This window comes from Delphinus delphis, chromosome 5, assembly GCF_949987515.2.
Source record: "Delphinus delphis chromosome 5, mDelDel1.2, whole genome shotgun sequence".
NCBI lineage: Eukaryota > Metazoa > Chordata > Mammalia > Artiodactyla > Delphinidae > Delphinus > Delphinus delphis.
In genome coordinates this window covers 31864318-31878759 of record NC_082687.1, presented here as the reverse complement: position 1 = coordinate 31878759, position 14442 = coordinate 31864318, and the positions used below count along the sequence as shown (strand labels likewise).

At 35.9% G+C, this 14442-nt stretch overlaps 1 protein-coding gene across 4 annotated transcripts in view; it reads right to left on the bottom strand.

Moving 5' to 3' along the window:
• The window catches only part of ARFIP1 (ARF interacting protein 1), a 135375-nt gene that overhangs the window by 108886 nt on the left and 12047 nt on the right, over positions 1-14442 (bottom strand). For 3 of the 4 annotated variants that reach the window (XM_060012165.1, XM_060012168.1, XM_060012166.1), the window contains exon 2: positions 8286-8365. The exons of the other annotated variant lie outside the window; for it this stretch is intronic. In XM_060012165.1, the coding sequence (XP_059868148.1) occupies positions 8286-8363 (78 nt within the window). In that variant the 5' untranslated portion in view covers positions 8364-8365. The remainder of the gene's footprint in view (positions 1-8285; positions 8366-14442) is intronic. 4 annotated transcript variants of the gene reach the window in all.

Genomic DNA, 14442 nt, shown 5'->3' with positions numbered 1-14442 from the left:
CTACTGGCTTCTTGAAGGTACAGGCCAGGAATGCTGCTAGAGGTCCTACAATGCACAGGATAATCCCCCACAATAAAAAATCATATAGCCAAATATGCCACAGAGTCAAGGCTGAAAAACTCTGTAAATAGCCTGATGCTATAAACTGCTTCTTATAATAGCAGGCCCAATGGGTCTTAATACTTACTCATTTTATCAAATTACCCAAGACATTTTTCACAGAAGTAGAACAAATAATCCTAAAATTTATATGGGACCACAAAAGAACCAGAATTGCCAAAGCAATCCCAAGGAAAAAGAACAACGCTGAAGGCATAACCCTCCCAGACTTCAGACAATACTATAAAGCCACAGTAATCAAAACAGTGTGGTATTGGCACAAAAACAGACACATGGATCAATGAAACAGAATAGAAAGCCCAGAAACAAACCCATACACCTATGGTCAATTAAGCTTTAACAAAGGAGGCAAGAATGTACAGTGGAGAAAAGACAGTCTCTTCAGCAAACGGTACTGGGAAAGCTGGACAGCCTCATGTAAATCAATGAAGTTAGAACACACCCTCACACCATACACAAAAAAACTCAAAATGGCTTAAAGACTTAAATATCAGACATGACACCATAAAATTAGAAGAGAACACAGGCAAAACATTCTCTGACATAAATTGTACCAATGGTTTCTTAGCTCAGTCTCCCAAAGCAATAGAAACGAGAGCAAAAATAAACGAGTGGGACCTAATCAAACTTATAAGCTTTTGCACAGCAAAGGAAACCATAAACAAAATGAAAAGACAACCTACGGACTGGGAGAAAATATCTGAAAATGATGTGACCAATAAGGGCTTAATTTCCAAATTATACAAACAGCTCATACAACTCAGTAACAAAAAAACAAACAACCCAATCAAAAAACGGGGAGAAGACCTAAGTAGACATTTCTCCAAAGAAGATATACAGATGGCCAACAGGCACATGAAAAGATGCTCAACATCACTAATCATTAGAGAAATGCAAATCAAAACTACAATGTGGTACCACCTCACACCAGTCAGAATGGCCATCATCAAAAAAATCTACAAACAACAAACGCTGGAGAGCGTGTGGAGAAAAGGGAACTCTCCTGCACTGTTGGTGGGAATGTAAATTGATACAGCCACTATGGAGAACAGTATGGAGGTTCCTTAAAAAACTAAAAATTGAGTTGCCATATGATCCAGCAACCCCACTCCTGGGTATATATCCAGAGAAAACTATAATCTGAAAAGATACATGCACCCCAATGTTCACAGCAGCACTATTTACAATAGCCAGGACATGGAAACAACCTACATGTCCAGCGACAGATGAATGGATAAAGAAGATGTGGTGTATATATACACAGTGGAATACTAGCCGTAAAAAAGAATGAAATAATGCCATTTGCAGCAACATGGATGGACCTAGAGATTATCATACTGACGTAACTCAGAAAGAGAAACACAAATACCATAAGATATCACTTATAAGCAGAACCTAAAATATGACACAAATGAACATATTTATGAAAAAGAAACAAACTCAGAGACATAGAAAACAAACTTATGGTTACCAAAGGGGAAAGGGGGTGGGGGAGGGATAAATTAGGAGTTTGAGATTGACAGATACAAACTACTATATATAAAATAAACAACAAGGTCCTCTGTATAGCACAGGGAACTACATATAATATCCTGTAATAAACCATAATGGAAAAGAATATGAAAAAGAATATGTATCTATATGTATAACTGAGTCACTCTGCTGTACACCAGAAACTAACATAACATTGTAAATCAACTATACTTCAATTAAAAACAAAACTTACTTTAATGTCATAAATGTAACCCATTTCAAAGCAAGACCAACTGCACTGGGGGAGGATAACTCCCCCATGCCCTCCTTGGGTGCACCACTTAACACTATCCATCACTCCAGAGAACTTTCTCAACACTGCAATAGCTATAACATGGCTCATAACACTGCTGATAGTCTGACCCCTACCCACTTCTCCAGCCACTTCTCAGACCATATTCTTCCCTAACTTTCTCCGTACTGGCCAACTAAACGTCTGCTCACTTCATGGTGCACAGTAACCCTTCTCCCTGTAAATTCAACTCCTAGTCTATGGTCTTTTCTGTAGCTGCCCAAGACCAAAGTTAAAAGAAAAAAGCTCACATAATTTTTCCTGGCACTACTTATGTTTTTCAAATCCTGAAAATATACCTTGACATTAACATTATAAAAGGCTTTACATTTGACAATCAGCGTCTATGGGTGAACACTTAATGGAAAATAAAAGATTCAACATTAACAAAAATTCGCCCAAAGACTAAGAATCTATCTTAATAATGCAAGAGAAGGATACTGGAAATAAGTTTCTTGATGTTATCAATATATTACATTATGAATGGTAAAACCTAATTTCTAAAATGCTTATTAGAAAAAGATAAAAACTTTCTAGAAAGGATGTAAAAGAACTTGTCTTAGCCTTAATCAGACTTCTGAAACGATACAAGGCATCACATCTTCTAAAACACACATATTTAACATTGTTCGTTAATCCAATTTACCACTGAGCTGGTAAAAATAAAGTAGTATAATAATAAGCTTAAAGTTTTTCCAATTGTTTCTTACATCTACCATTTTTTTAAAAAAGTTATTTGAAAATTCATTGAAAAGCACTATGAAATATTTCTAATGCTCAGTAAGTATTTTGTTCTGCTATCAAGTAGTTCTTCTAATTTAAAGGACAATTCTTAATTTCAGTCAAATCTAGACAAAAGAGCAGTGAATAAACAGTGTGGGAAAAAAAAAGAAAAGAAGGGAAGCTACAAATATTCAACTCTAATTGTTCTAGTTATGGTTTCAGACAATGAAGGCTGCAGTGCTTAGTGAACTAATTATGTATGTCAACAGAGACCATATTTTGTTCTAAAACCAAAAAGCACAAATGCCTTCTGTGTCAGATGAAATTATTTAGATTTTTGCTTGCCTACAAAAAAAGAAAGCGATTCCATTAAACTCATAATTCAGTCTTTGAAATTTCCCCCTATATTAGTAAAAATATGACCTTTAAAAACTGGTTAATGTATTTATAGCAAAGTTAATTTAACATGGTTCAAAAGTATTAGGTGAATAAGCCTACCCGTGAGGTCTCAAGATAACTAACCAAGGTGTCAGGAGACACAGATTTAAGGGCCAGCTCTGCCACTTTTTTATAAGTTTACAGAAGTCACTGTACTTCCCTAAGTTTCAATGTCCTCATTTATAAAATGAGATTCTTAACTTCACCCATATATCATACAGCTATTATAAGAATCAAATATGAAACTGCTTGGCAAACTGAAAACGTTATAAAGATGTTATAATTATAGCACACTGATTTCGGCTAAGGACAAATATTGGAGTGGTCCCATCAACACTAGCATTTACCAGCATAGCTACTCCTCCTAACTGTCACTATGGGTACCCTAAATACATTTCTCTAAAACAGAACAATATCAAGACAGAGCTGAAATATGGTTACAAATGTTATCATCTTTGGCCAAGTTCTTTTTTTTCCCTTCTTGGCAATTTCATGATTTTAAAAGGAAGATGATCCTACATAAGGATGGATAAAGCAATGTGGTCAAGTCCAAATAATTACTGAATCTGGATGATTAATATATGGTAATTCATTTACCACTTCACCTTTATTTCATACGTTGCAAATTTTTCTTAACTGATGTTTTAATCTACTAGTATCAACACCTATTTGTCTTATATTTTCAACCGCTTGCTACTCGAATACTGCATTTCAGGTCTCCCAAGTTTCTCACCTTCTGCCTGTCATTCTCATTTCTGGGTCAAGCCAATCTTAGCCACTAGCTACCACTTGAACCGCATTTCCTCCCACTCTTCCCTCACTGACCCTCAGTTCCAGCCAGAGTTCTCACTGCTATTCCTCAAACATACCAATCTTATTTTTGCCCTTGCCTTTGCTCTCTCTGGAAGGTTCTTACTCCCAGATTTTCACATGACCCTTCCTCATTTCATTTAGGTTTCTGCTCAAACAGAAAGGGCCTTCCCTGACCAACTGATGTAAATTAGCACACTTCATCACTCTTTAGCCCCTTATCCTGCTTTACGGCAGTAAAGACTACTTTACATTATATTATAAAATAATTTATGCATATGTTATGTATATATTTAACATGTCTGTCTCCCTCCCCAATATGTTTACAACATAAAAGCCAACTCCTCCGGACGCTCACAATCCTTCCATGACCTGAACTATGTTCTTCCCACTTATTATGCTTCTTCAGATACCCTATTAAATCAAACTTAATTACTCACACTTCCCCATACACGTCTCTCAATTTCCTTTCTCTACGACTCAGCCCAAGCTGTGACCATCATCATCCACATACTCAAATTCTACCCACACTGTAAGAAACAGTTTAAACACCACCTTTACTGATAGTCCTGGCTGATACTCCTCTGAACTGCCACAGTTCTTCATCGGTACCACTCTAAAGGCATTATTATTCTACATTTTATTTATTTTAAAATTTCCTCTAATAATCAACATGCAGCTTGAGTGCAGGATCTAAACGAATTCACTTTTAGACCTCTGGGTTACTTACATAAAAGAGGAATGGAAATATTTGTATTTTTTTTCTTGGATATTAGAAGTAAGTATATGTATTAGTGTTACTGTATCAAAGGGCAGACAGAAAAGGAGAATTCATGCAATAATCCTAAGATACACTAATAAATACCTAACACAACTACTTTGCTTTCTTTCCTTTTTTATTGTTGTTAAAAATACACTTGTTTTCCCAACTGCCTTGCTTCCATCTTTACATAATTTTTTCTTATTAAGTTTCTTACATTTACTCATCTTTCCCACTTTTCTTTGGGTTCAAATCATAGCTCTTTTCCTCATCAGCCATGTTAACCCTTCCAGGTCTCTGTTGCCTAATCTATAGAATGAGGGAGAAAACCTCAGCTGCAAGCAGGTTATTATAGTATTAAATGAGATAATATATCTCATAAAACCCAGTATAGTGCCTGGCACCTAACAGGCTCTCAGTGAATGGTGCCTATTTGGCTATTGTTTCTTCTACAGATATAGAAGCTGCAGATTTTAAACACATTTCAGGGTGTAAAGTTTGAAATTTAAAAAAACAAAATCCACCTTTTTCTGCTCTAATCAAGACTGGAATAGAGTACAAAGCAAGCCAAGCTCACGTTTTCTTCTTTTTAATTCAAAAAGAAAACAAAACCCAAACAACTGATGTCATAAAAAAAAATGAGAAGAAGAAAGCGTTTTTATAGTCACTGATAGGATGGATATCCTAATGAAAACATCATTTGATTGAGAGGAAATCGCCTGGATTCTGCAATTAACTAGCTGAGTGATCCTGCACAAAGGCAATTCACCTGACAGAACCTAAAATGAACCTTAAGTCCCTTCTTGTTCAGGGTTGATACTGTTTTTGGCTCAGTTCAAAATGCTGGAGTTGTTGTTGTTGTTGTTTTGTTTTGCTCTTAAAGAAATGAAAATTATCATCCAGGTCATCATATTCCATTCCTAAGAAACCAGTATCCATATATCATTTATACTAGTGGTGTGAGGATTAATTCATTCTTCAAACTGACCATCAGTGATGTGCCAACCTCTGCTAGGATTAGCCTGAATTACTGAAAAGTCCAATGTATAGAACATTTAATTAAGAGTTAATGACCATAATATATAGAGAGTTATAATAGATTAAAAGAAGGGACTTCCCTGGTGGCACAGTGGTTAAGAATCTGCCTGCCAATACATGGGACACAGGTTTGATCCCTGGTCCAGGAATATCCCACATGCCGCGGGGCAACTAAGCCCACATGCCACAACTACCGAGCCTGCGCTCTAGAGCCTGGGAGCCACAACTACTGAGCCCACGTGCCACAACTACTGAAGCCCGCACACCTGGAGCCCGTGCTCCGCAACAAGAGAAGCCACCGCAAATGAGAGAAGCCCACGCACCACAACGAAGAGTAGTCCCCGCTTGCAGCAACTAGAGAAAGCCTGCACGCAGCAATGAAGACCCAATGCAGATAAAAAATTTAAAAATATAAATATATATACACATATATTAAGAGAAGAACTCTTATAAGCAAATCTGACCCCAAAATGTTTTCATCAAGGATATTGAAAAAAGAAGATTTAAGTTAGTAGAATAATAATACTGATAAATGGGGAATTTTTAAGTTACAGAATATTCCTAAATCCTACTTTGGTTAACTGCAAACTCATACAATGCTTTTAAATTTGGGTATAAATTCAGATTATACTCATACACCTGGCCCTTTTTTTTTATTATTACAATATTCCCTGTGGATGCTGCACATTTGGGCATGGCTAAAAACACAGGGAATGCCTAATATGAATTATAAGGTTAATTTACAGACAAATTTGAACAATTATTTGGCAGTGGATTCCTTCAGATCACTGTCATCCAGCCTTAACTCTCCTGAGCAGATTTCTAGTTTAGCATCTATTGGTGTGACATTCACATAGAAGAAACTCACAGTGGTAAACCACAAAGGGAATACTTTCATTTATTATGATGAGTCCATCACTGACAGGGCTGCCAATCCTTCCTGTAGTTCACAAGCATTAAACTTCCTCTGACCATCTCTCAACAGTATAGATTCAGAGATCTGATCATAAAAAATCAAATCCATGAGTTAAGACAAATACGGTATACATAATTCCCTAGGTTCTCAGAACTAAATATAACTACAACACTGCTTTGACAAATGGTAAACAGCCAAACTATTTTATTTTTATTTTATTTATTTATTTATTTATTTATTTATTTTTGGCTGCGTTGGGTCTTTGTTGCTGTGCACGGGCTTTCTCTAGTTGCGGTGAGCGGGGCCTACTCTTTCTTGCGGTGCGTGGGCTTATCATTGCGGTGGCTTCTCTTGTTGCAGAGCACAGGCTCTAGGCACGCGGGCTTCAGTGGTTGTGGCATGCGGGCTCAGTAGTTGCAGCTCGCGGGCTCTAGAGCACAGGCTCAGTAGTTGTGGCACACGGGCTTAGTTGCTCTGTGGTACGTGGGATCTTCCCGGACCAGGGATCAAACCCGTGTCCCCTATATTGGCAGGCAGATTCTTAACCACTGCACCACCAGGGAAGTCCCAGCTAAACTATTTTAAATCACAAAGAATCCTGAATCCTTCACAGATAATACATATTTTGCCAACCAGAACTCATCTTTGACTTTTGGGCGAAAAATAAATTAGCCAGCTCTAAACCCTACATTAAAGTCTGTCACACAGACTCAGCATCTTGGAGTGATGATGAAACACTGTGGCTAGCACTATGCCCACATACACAGTCGGCAAACTGGTTCAGAAACACTGCAACTGGAGCTGGAAGAACCCATGTTGTGTTCCAGCCTTGCCGGCTACTCTAACTCAGGCACTACCTCTGTGAAAGTTAAATATGATCAACAAATAAATGGGGGAGATAATGGTTGTTCTACTTGCCTAACTGAATTGTATCAAATCAGTCTAAGGATCAAGGCGGGACAATTATGAAAGTGCTACTCTGTAAATCTTTAAGCACTATAAATTTGAGAGATGTTACTAGGATTAGGTGTTCAAAAAAAGCATCTGATGACTTGAATTCAATATAAAATTAACTTCTTAACATCTTTCTACTCTAATGAGCTAGAACAGTGGTTCTTAGGTGGTATATATTAGAATCACCTGTAGAATTTCCAAAAAGAACACACACACACACACACACACACACACACACACACACCTTGATGTCTATCACTACAGACTCAGATTTAGTGAGTCTGAAGTAAAGTCCAGAACTCAGTATTTTTTTTAAACACTACATTTGGATTCTGATGCATAATTAACTAGAGAGAGAATATGGGAGTAGGTGAGCGCAAATGTGAACCAATTACCACTGTTATTTCAACAGAAACTTCATTTCATATTTAAACTTAAAACTATAGTTCGACCAGACTTTTATGTTGATTTTTATGGGACAGGTATACTCTAAAATTTCATATGCCCAAAGGCAAATGTTAACTTACTTCCAATTATGAAGAAATACCTCTCTCTCCTCCCACCCCTTTCCTGTGTCTATGTGTGTAGAAGAGTTTATTTAGAATGGCACATATTTAGACAGACTAAGTTAATTTGGATAGTCTAAATTTGATTGATATGGGTTGACTTTAAAAAAAACAATATAAATACCACCCATTCACCTCAGAATTAGACTTGACTTCTTCTGTGGCTGGTTTAGATGTACCAAGAGTTGTAGTATCATTGCTGCAGTCAGACATACCTAAAAGTAAAATGTGTTAAGCACACATTAAATAATTTAGTTAAAAGAGCTATATCACCTTACCGATATTCTTACAAATATTCCACAACATAAATCATTTATTTGCAGTCAGAATTTGTTTTGCAAAACTATCTATAACCACATGAGTATCTATTGATTATAACAGATAAACAATTCTAAGAACAGACAAAAATTCAGGAAAAATTTTTATGCAAAATGTAAAAACACATACCTCAGTGACTAAAAAATAATTTCATAAAATCATTTTAGATATGAAACAATTTAAAAGATCAGAGTGTCAACTTGATTTGCTAGATGAAAAAACTGAGGTCAAAAATGTCAAAATATCCAAAGATAAAGCCAAAATATTAGTTATTCATGGCCTATATAAAATCAAAGTTTCAGAACAGAACTCAGACATCTTCCAACTCTCTGACCAGTGCTCTTTAGTACCGATAACAGATGTGACTGCTCATTGTCAAAGTCAAACACTATACTCAGATTTCATTCAATAAAACTTTAATGTGCTATTTCTGCTTCTAACTTATTCAACAACATTTAGAGAATGCCAACTACATGTGAAGAATTCTGCTAGGCACTAAGGAGAAAGAAAAGTAAAATCTAATTCAGGTTATAAGAGCATAATGCCCTCCATATCTGCAGGTTCCAACAAAGATCAAAAATATTTGAAAAAAGAATTCCAGAAAGTCCCAAAGAGCAAAACTTGAATTTGCCATGCACCAGTAACTATTTATATAACACTTACATTATATTATAAGTAATGTAGAGAGGACTTAAAGTATATGGGAGGATGTGCATAGGTTATATGCAAGTACTATACCATTTTATAAGGGACTTGAGCATCTGCAGATTTTGTTATCTGTGGGTGTACTAGAACCCATACCCCATATATAGCGAGGGCGACTGTACTCTGAATCTAATCAAGGAGACAGATAAATAAGTACAAAACACCATATTAGGTACTATAATGTACAGAAGCAAAGTTTTACTCATGAAATACAATGGAGGGAACAATTTTATTGTTCACAAATCAAATCCAATACCCCATTAAGAAAATAATACAACATGAACAAGTGGGATTTATTCCAGGAATACAAGGCTGTTCAATTAAGAAAGCTATTAATATATAACATATTCATAAATATAAGGGGAATAAAACATGGTTTTCTATGTAGATGTTGAGAAATCTATTGACAGAATTCAATACCCATTCATAATTCAATACTCAAGGAAAAAGGAATTAAGGCAGATGTCTTCAACATGATACACGCTTTAATCCTACAACCATTATTTTATTTAATAAAGAAATAACAGAGGCATTTCCACTACAACAGGAACAATGCAAAGGAACCCACCATTTCTGCTACTATTCAACACTGAACTAGAGGTATTAGCCAATCCAAGTAGACAAACCAATTAGAAGAATAATAGGTAAAGAAGTAAAACTATTTCTTTTTGCAGATGATATGATGGTACACCTGAAAAACTCCAAAGACTCAACGGTAAAACTAACTAAAAATTAAAAGAATTCAGTGAAAAAGTAGGATAAAAAATTAACATACAAAAGGAGTTTGGGATTAACATATACACACTACTATACACAAAATAGATAACCAACAAGGACCCACTGTATAGCACAGGTAACTATACTCAATATTTTGTAATAACCTATAAGGGGAAAGAATCTGAAAAAGAATATATATAATATAATATATATATGAATCACTTTGCTGTACACCTGAAACTAACAGAACATTGTAAATCAACTATATTTCAATTAAAAAAAACTCAACAATTTTTGAACTGTTATTGAAAAACAATAATCAGCGGACATAAAGGCAGAGAAAAATCCCGTTTACAATTACAACAAAGAAGATTAAATACTTAGGAATAAATTAAACAATGTATAAAACCTATATGAGAAAAATGTTTAAACACAACTGAGAGACACTAAAGACTGAGCAAATGAAAAGACATCCTGTTATCGGTTATGATGACATTATAAAGAAGTCATTTCTCCCTTAGTTAATTTACAAATTCAGTGCAATAGAGAAAAATATAACAAGCTAAATTATACAGTTAGCTAAGTTATACTAAAGTTGATATGGAAAAATCAAACATGCAAGAGTAGTCAGGAAAACACTGAAAAAGGAAACTCACAAGGGGACTAACTTTGTCAGATGTTAAAACATACCATAAAGTATCTATACTTAAAGCACTATGGTACTAGCACATGAATAAACAAAGAGACCAGAATAAAAAGTCTAAAGTTAGACCAAATATATACAAACATTTAATATATAACAAAGGTGACATTTCAAATTGCTTAATTAAAGATGGGCTTCTCAGTAAATAATGCCAGGAAAACTAGGTAGCCATTTGGAAAAATAAAAAATTAGACCACCACACACAAGAATAAACTCCAAATAGATTAGGAATCTAGATGTAAAAAAATGAAACCATAGATGAACTGTTAAAAGAAAACATAGATGAATTGTTCTTTAAACTTTCTAATTCTAAGAATCTAGAGATAATTTTAAAAATTGATTAATTTGACTAAATAAAGATATTTTAAAAATTGTATAACATAAGCACTATAAACAAAGAAAAAAGACAACTGAAAAACTAGGATAAAATATTTACAACAGGGGCTTCCCTGGTGGCACAGTGGTTAAGAATCCATCTGCCAAAGCAGGGGACACGGGTTCGAGCTCTGGTCTGGGAAGATCCCACATGCGCAGAGCAACTAATCCGTGTGCCACAACTACTGAGCCTGCGCTCTAGAGCCTGTGAGCCACAACTACTGAAGCCCATGCCCTGCAACAAGAGAAGCCACCGCAACGAGAAGCCTGTGCACCGCAACGAAGAGTAGCCCCCGCTCACCGCAACTAGAAAAAGCTGGTGCGCAGCAATGAAGACCCAGTGCAGCCAAAAAAAAAAAAAATTTACAACATATGCCACAATAGGTTAATATCCCTAATATATAAAGAAGTCTTAAAAACAAAGGGGAAAAAACCAAAACCAGATAGAAAGCAGGAAAAAGACATGAACAGACGATTGACTAAAAAAGATTAAAATGGTCTCCAAGATATAAAAAATGATCAAATTCACTCATAATTAGAGAAATGCAAGTTAAAACAACACTGAGATACCATTTCTCATCTATTAGACTAGCAAAAAATTTTTTAATGTAACAAAACATTCTGTTACTGAGGATGTAAGGAAACAGGCACTCATATACATTGCTGATAGGAACACAAATTTGTACATCCATTCTGGAAGGAACTTTGGTAATGCCTAACAAAATCACACATGTACTCACCTTTGAAACCAGCAATCCCATGTCTAGAATCCATCCCAGGAATACATCTCCAATTAATACAAAAATACTTACACATTGCAGCATTCTGCATAATTGTAAAATTTTGGGAAGAGCCTAAATGTCTTTACATAGGAAAATGGCTGAATAAACTATGACACATCCAGACAATGAAGTACTGTGCAACTGTTTAAAAAAATGAAGATCTCTATGATATACTGTAATTTCCAGGACATAGTGATAAGCGAAAAAAGCAAAGCCCAAAAATACCTATGGGTATGCTGTCTCCATATAAAAACAAAGAGGATACATGAAAATACATGTTTCTGCTCATTGGAACAAAAGAAATACAAGAAGAATAAACCAGGAACTAAAGAGATAGGTTACCTACAGTGAGAGGTGGGAAAAGAGTGTAAAAAAAAAGTAGGAAATGGGAACAAAGTAGCAGGAATATGGAAGGAGTGACACTTCTCTGAATATATAGTTTTAAATAATTCTGACTCTTAGAACCATAGAAATTTTCACATACCCTTCATAAAAAAAAAATAAAACCAACCAGGATTTGAGAGGAATTCAAACAGTAAAAAATCACTAACACATGAAACCAACTGTATTAGAAATGAATAACCCAGGAAAGGGAAGGGGGAAGCAGGGAAGGGGGAAAGGGGAAAGTGGGGCAAAGGGAGATGGGGGCGGAGAGAGAGAAGAAGGGGAGGGGGAGTAGAGGGGAAGGGGAGGGAAAGGAAGAGAAGGAGAAAAGAGTATCTTGACTGGACACCATGAGGCTAAAGACAAAAAGAATTATACACAAATTCTGTTAATATAGTTAGTAAAAGTATTTCTCACAGGGGTATAGGTTAGTAATTCTTAAAGTACTTTATGTATGTAACAGAACAGAACAAATATGTAAATAGAATGTAGATATTGAGAATTTGGTTTCTCACTGCTAGAGAAAAAAGTAATAAAGAAAGGAGAAATGCTAAATAAACCCTGTGGTACTGGACTGGAATCAGAGTTATCAGTATAAACACATGGTTTTTAATATGCGTGTGTCCGCATTCATGTATATATATTTGTTATACACATACATATGCATGTATGTATAGGTTTCCTAGCTTTGTCCACTGAGAGGACCTAGAAGCAGTGATACCCAGTAACTATGAGTACACTTGGTGCTCAAATCTTGGTCTCTAAACACCATTCTCCAATAAAAGGAACCACAACTCTTAAGGAAAAGTGGTTGATTCTAATACTGGGGCAAGGAAAATACAAGAGGAGCCTGGGACATTTTTCTGGTGTCAGAAAACAAGAAAAAATTCAAAAGAGGACAGGGGATTGTCGAAAGAAAAAAGGACCCAACCTGAAGGCCCCTAATGGCCAATCCTGAGACATCTTGAGCAACAAATAATGACAGTACTGAATTGAAACTCCTAGAATAAAACAAATATTAATGAATCCATACTGATAGAAATAAATAATCAAATAAATAGGTAAATGGGGGTAAAGTAACAATTCCTCACAACAGAATCTCAATTAATAAACACAGAAAAGAAAGAGAAAACCAGAACTCTCCACCAGGCAAACATCACAGGAATAAGTGTTGCAGAAAGATTCACTGATGGATGCTAAAATTAGAGAGCAAAAGTTTGACGAGAAACAGCATTTACATAATCTCCAATATCTCCCACAAGGTACTTAACTGAAAAAAGAAAGACAGTTAAGTGGAGAAACTCACAGTTCACAGTGAAGAGACTCAGCAGATCTAACTTAACTAAGTGATTAATTAATCACCAGTAGTAAGACATATCAAGAGCATAATCCCTGATACATTGCACTGAAAAGGACAACATTGTTTTTTGTGGTATTCTTCCCCCAAATGCATTAACTCAGTCCAATCATGAGAAAACACTGGACAAACCCAAACTGAGGAACATTCTACAAAATAACTGACCAGTTCTCTTCAAAGTGTCATGGTCATGAAGACCAGGAAAGTGTGAGAAACGTACAGATTGAAAGAGACTATGGAGAAATAACCAAACTCAATATGGGTTCCTAGTCAGAATCCTGCAGCAGAAAAAGGACAGTTAGTTGAAAATTTGGTGAAATTCCAATAAGGTCTGTAGTTCAGTTCATAATATTATACCAATGTTAATTTTCTATTCTTTTTTTTAATATAAATTTTTTTTTTTTTTTTTTTACTTTTGGCTGCGTTGGGTCTTTGTTGGTGCACACAGGCTTTCTCTAGTTGCAGTGAGCAGGGGCTACTCTTCACTGTGGTGGCTTCTCTTGTTGTGCATCATGGGCTTCAGGAGCACGGGCTTTAGTAGTTGTGGTGTGCAGGCTCAGTAGTTGTGGCGCACGGGCTTCATTGCTCTGTATGTGGGACCTTCCCAGACCAGGGCTCAAACCCGTGTCCCCTGCGTTGGCAGGCGGATTCTTAATCACTGCGCCACCAGGGAAGCCCCTAATTTCTTATTCTTATAATTATATTATGGTTATGTAAGACGTTAGCATTATGGGAAGTAGGGTAAGGAATATAAAGCAACTCTCTGTACCATTTCTGCAAGTCTAAAATTAGATCAAAATAAAAGTTTTTAAAGAACAGTAAGGAATGCTGAGCAAAGGTAGAGGAATTACCCTTAGATAGAAGGAGGAAATCTCTTCCTTAGATAGAAGGAAGAGTGAAAGAAGGAAGGAACCCATGGAAATAGTGAGGAACGGAATGGAAAACAGAAGA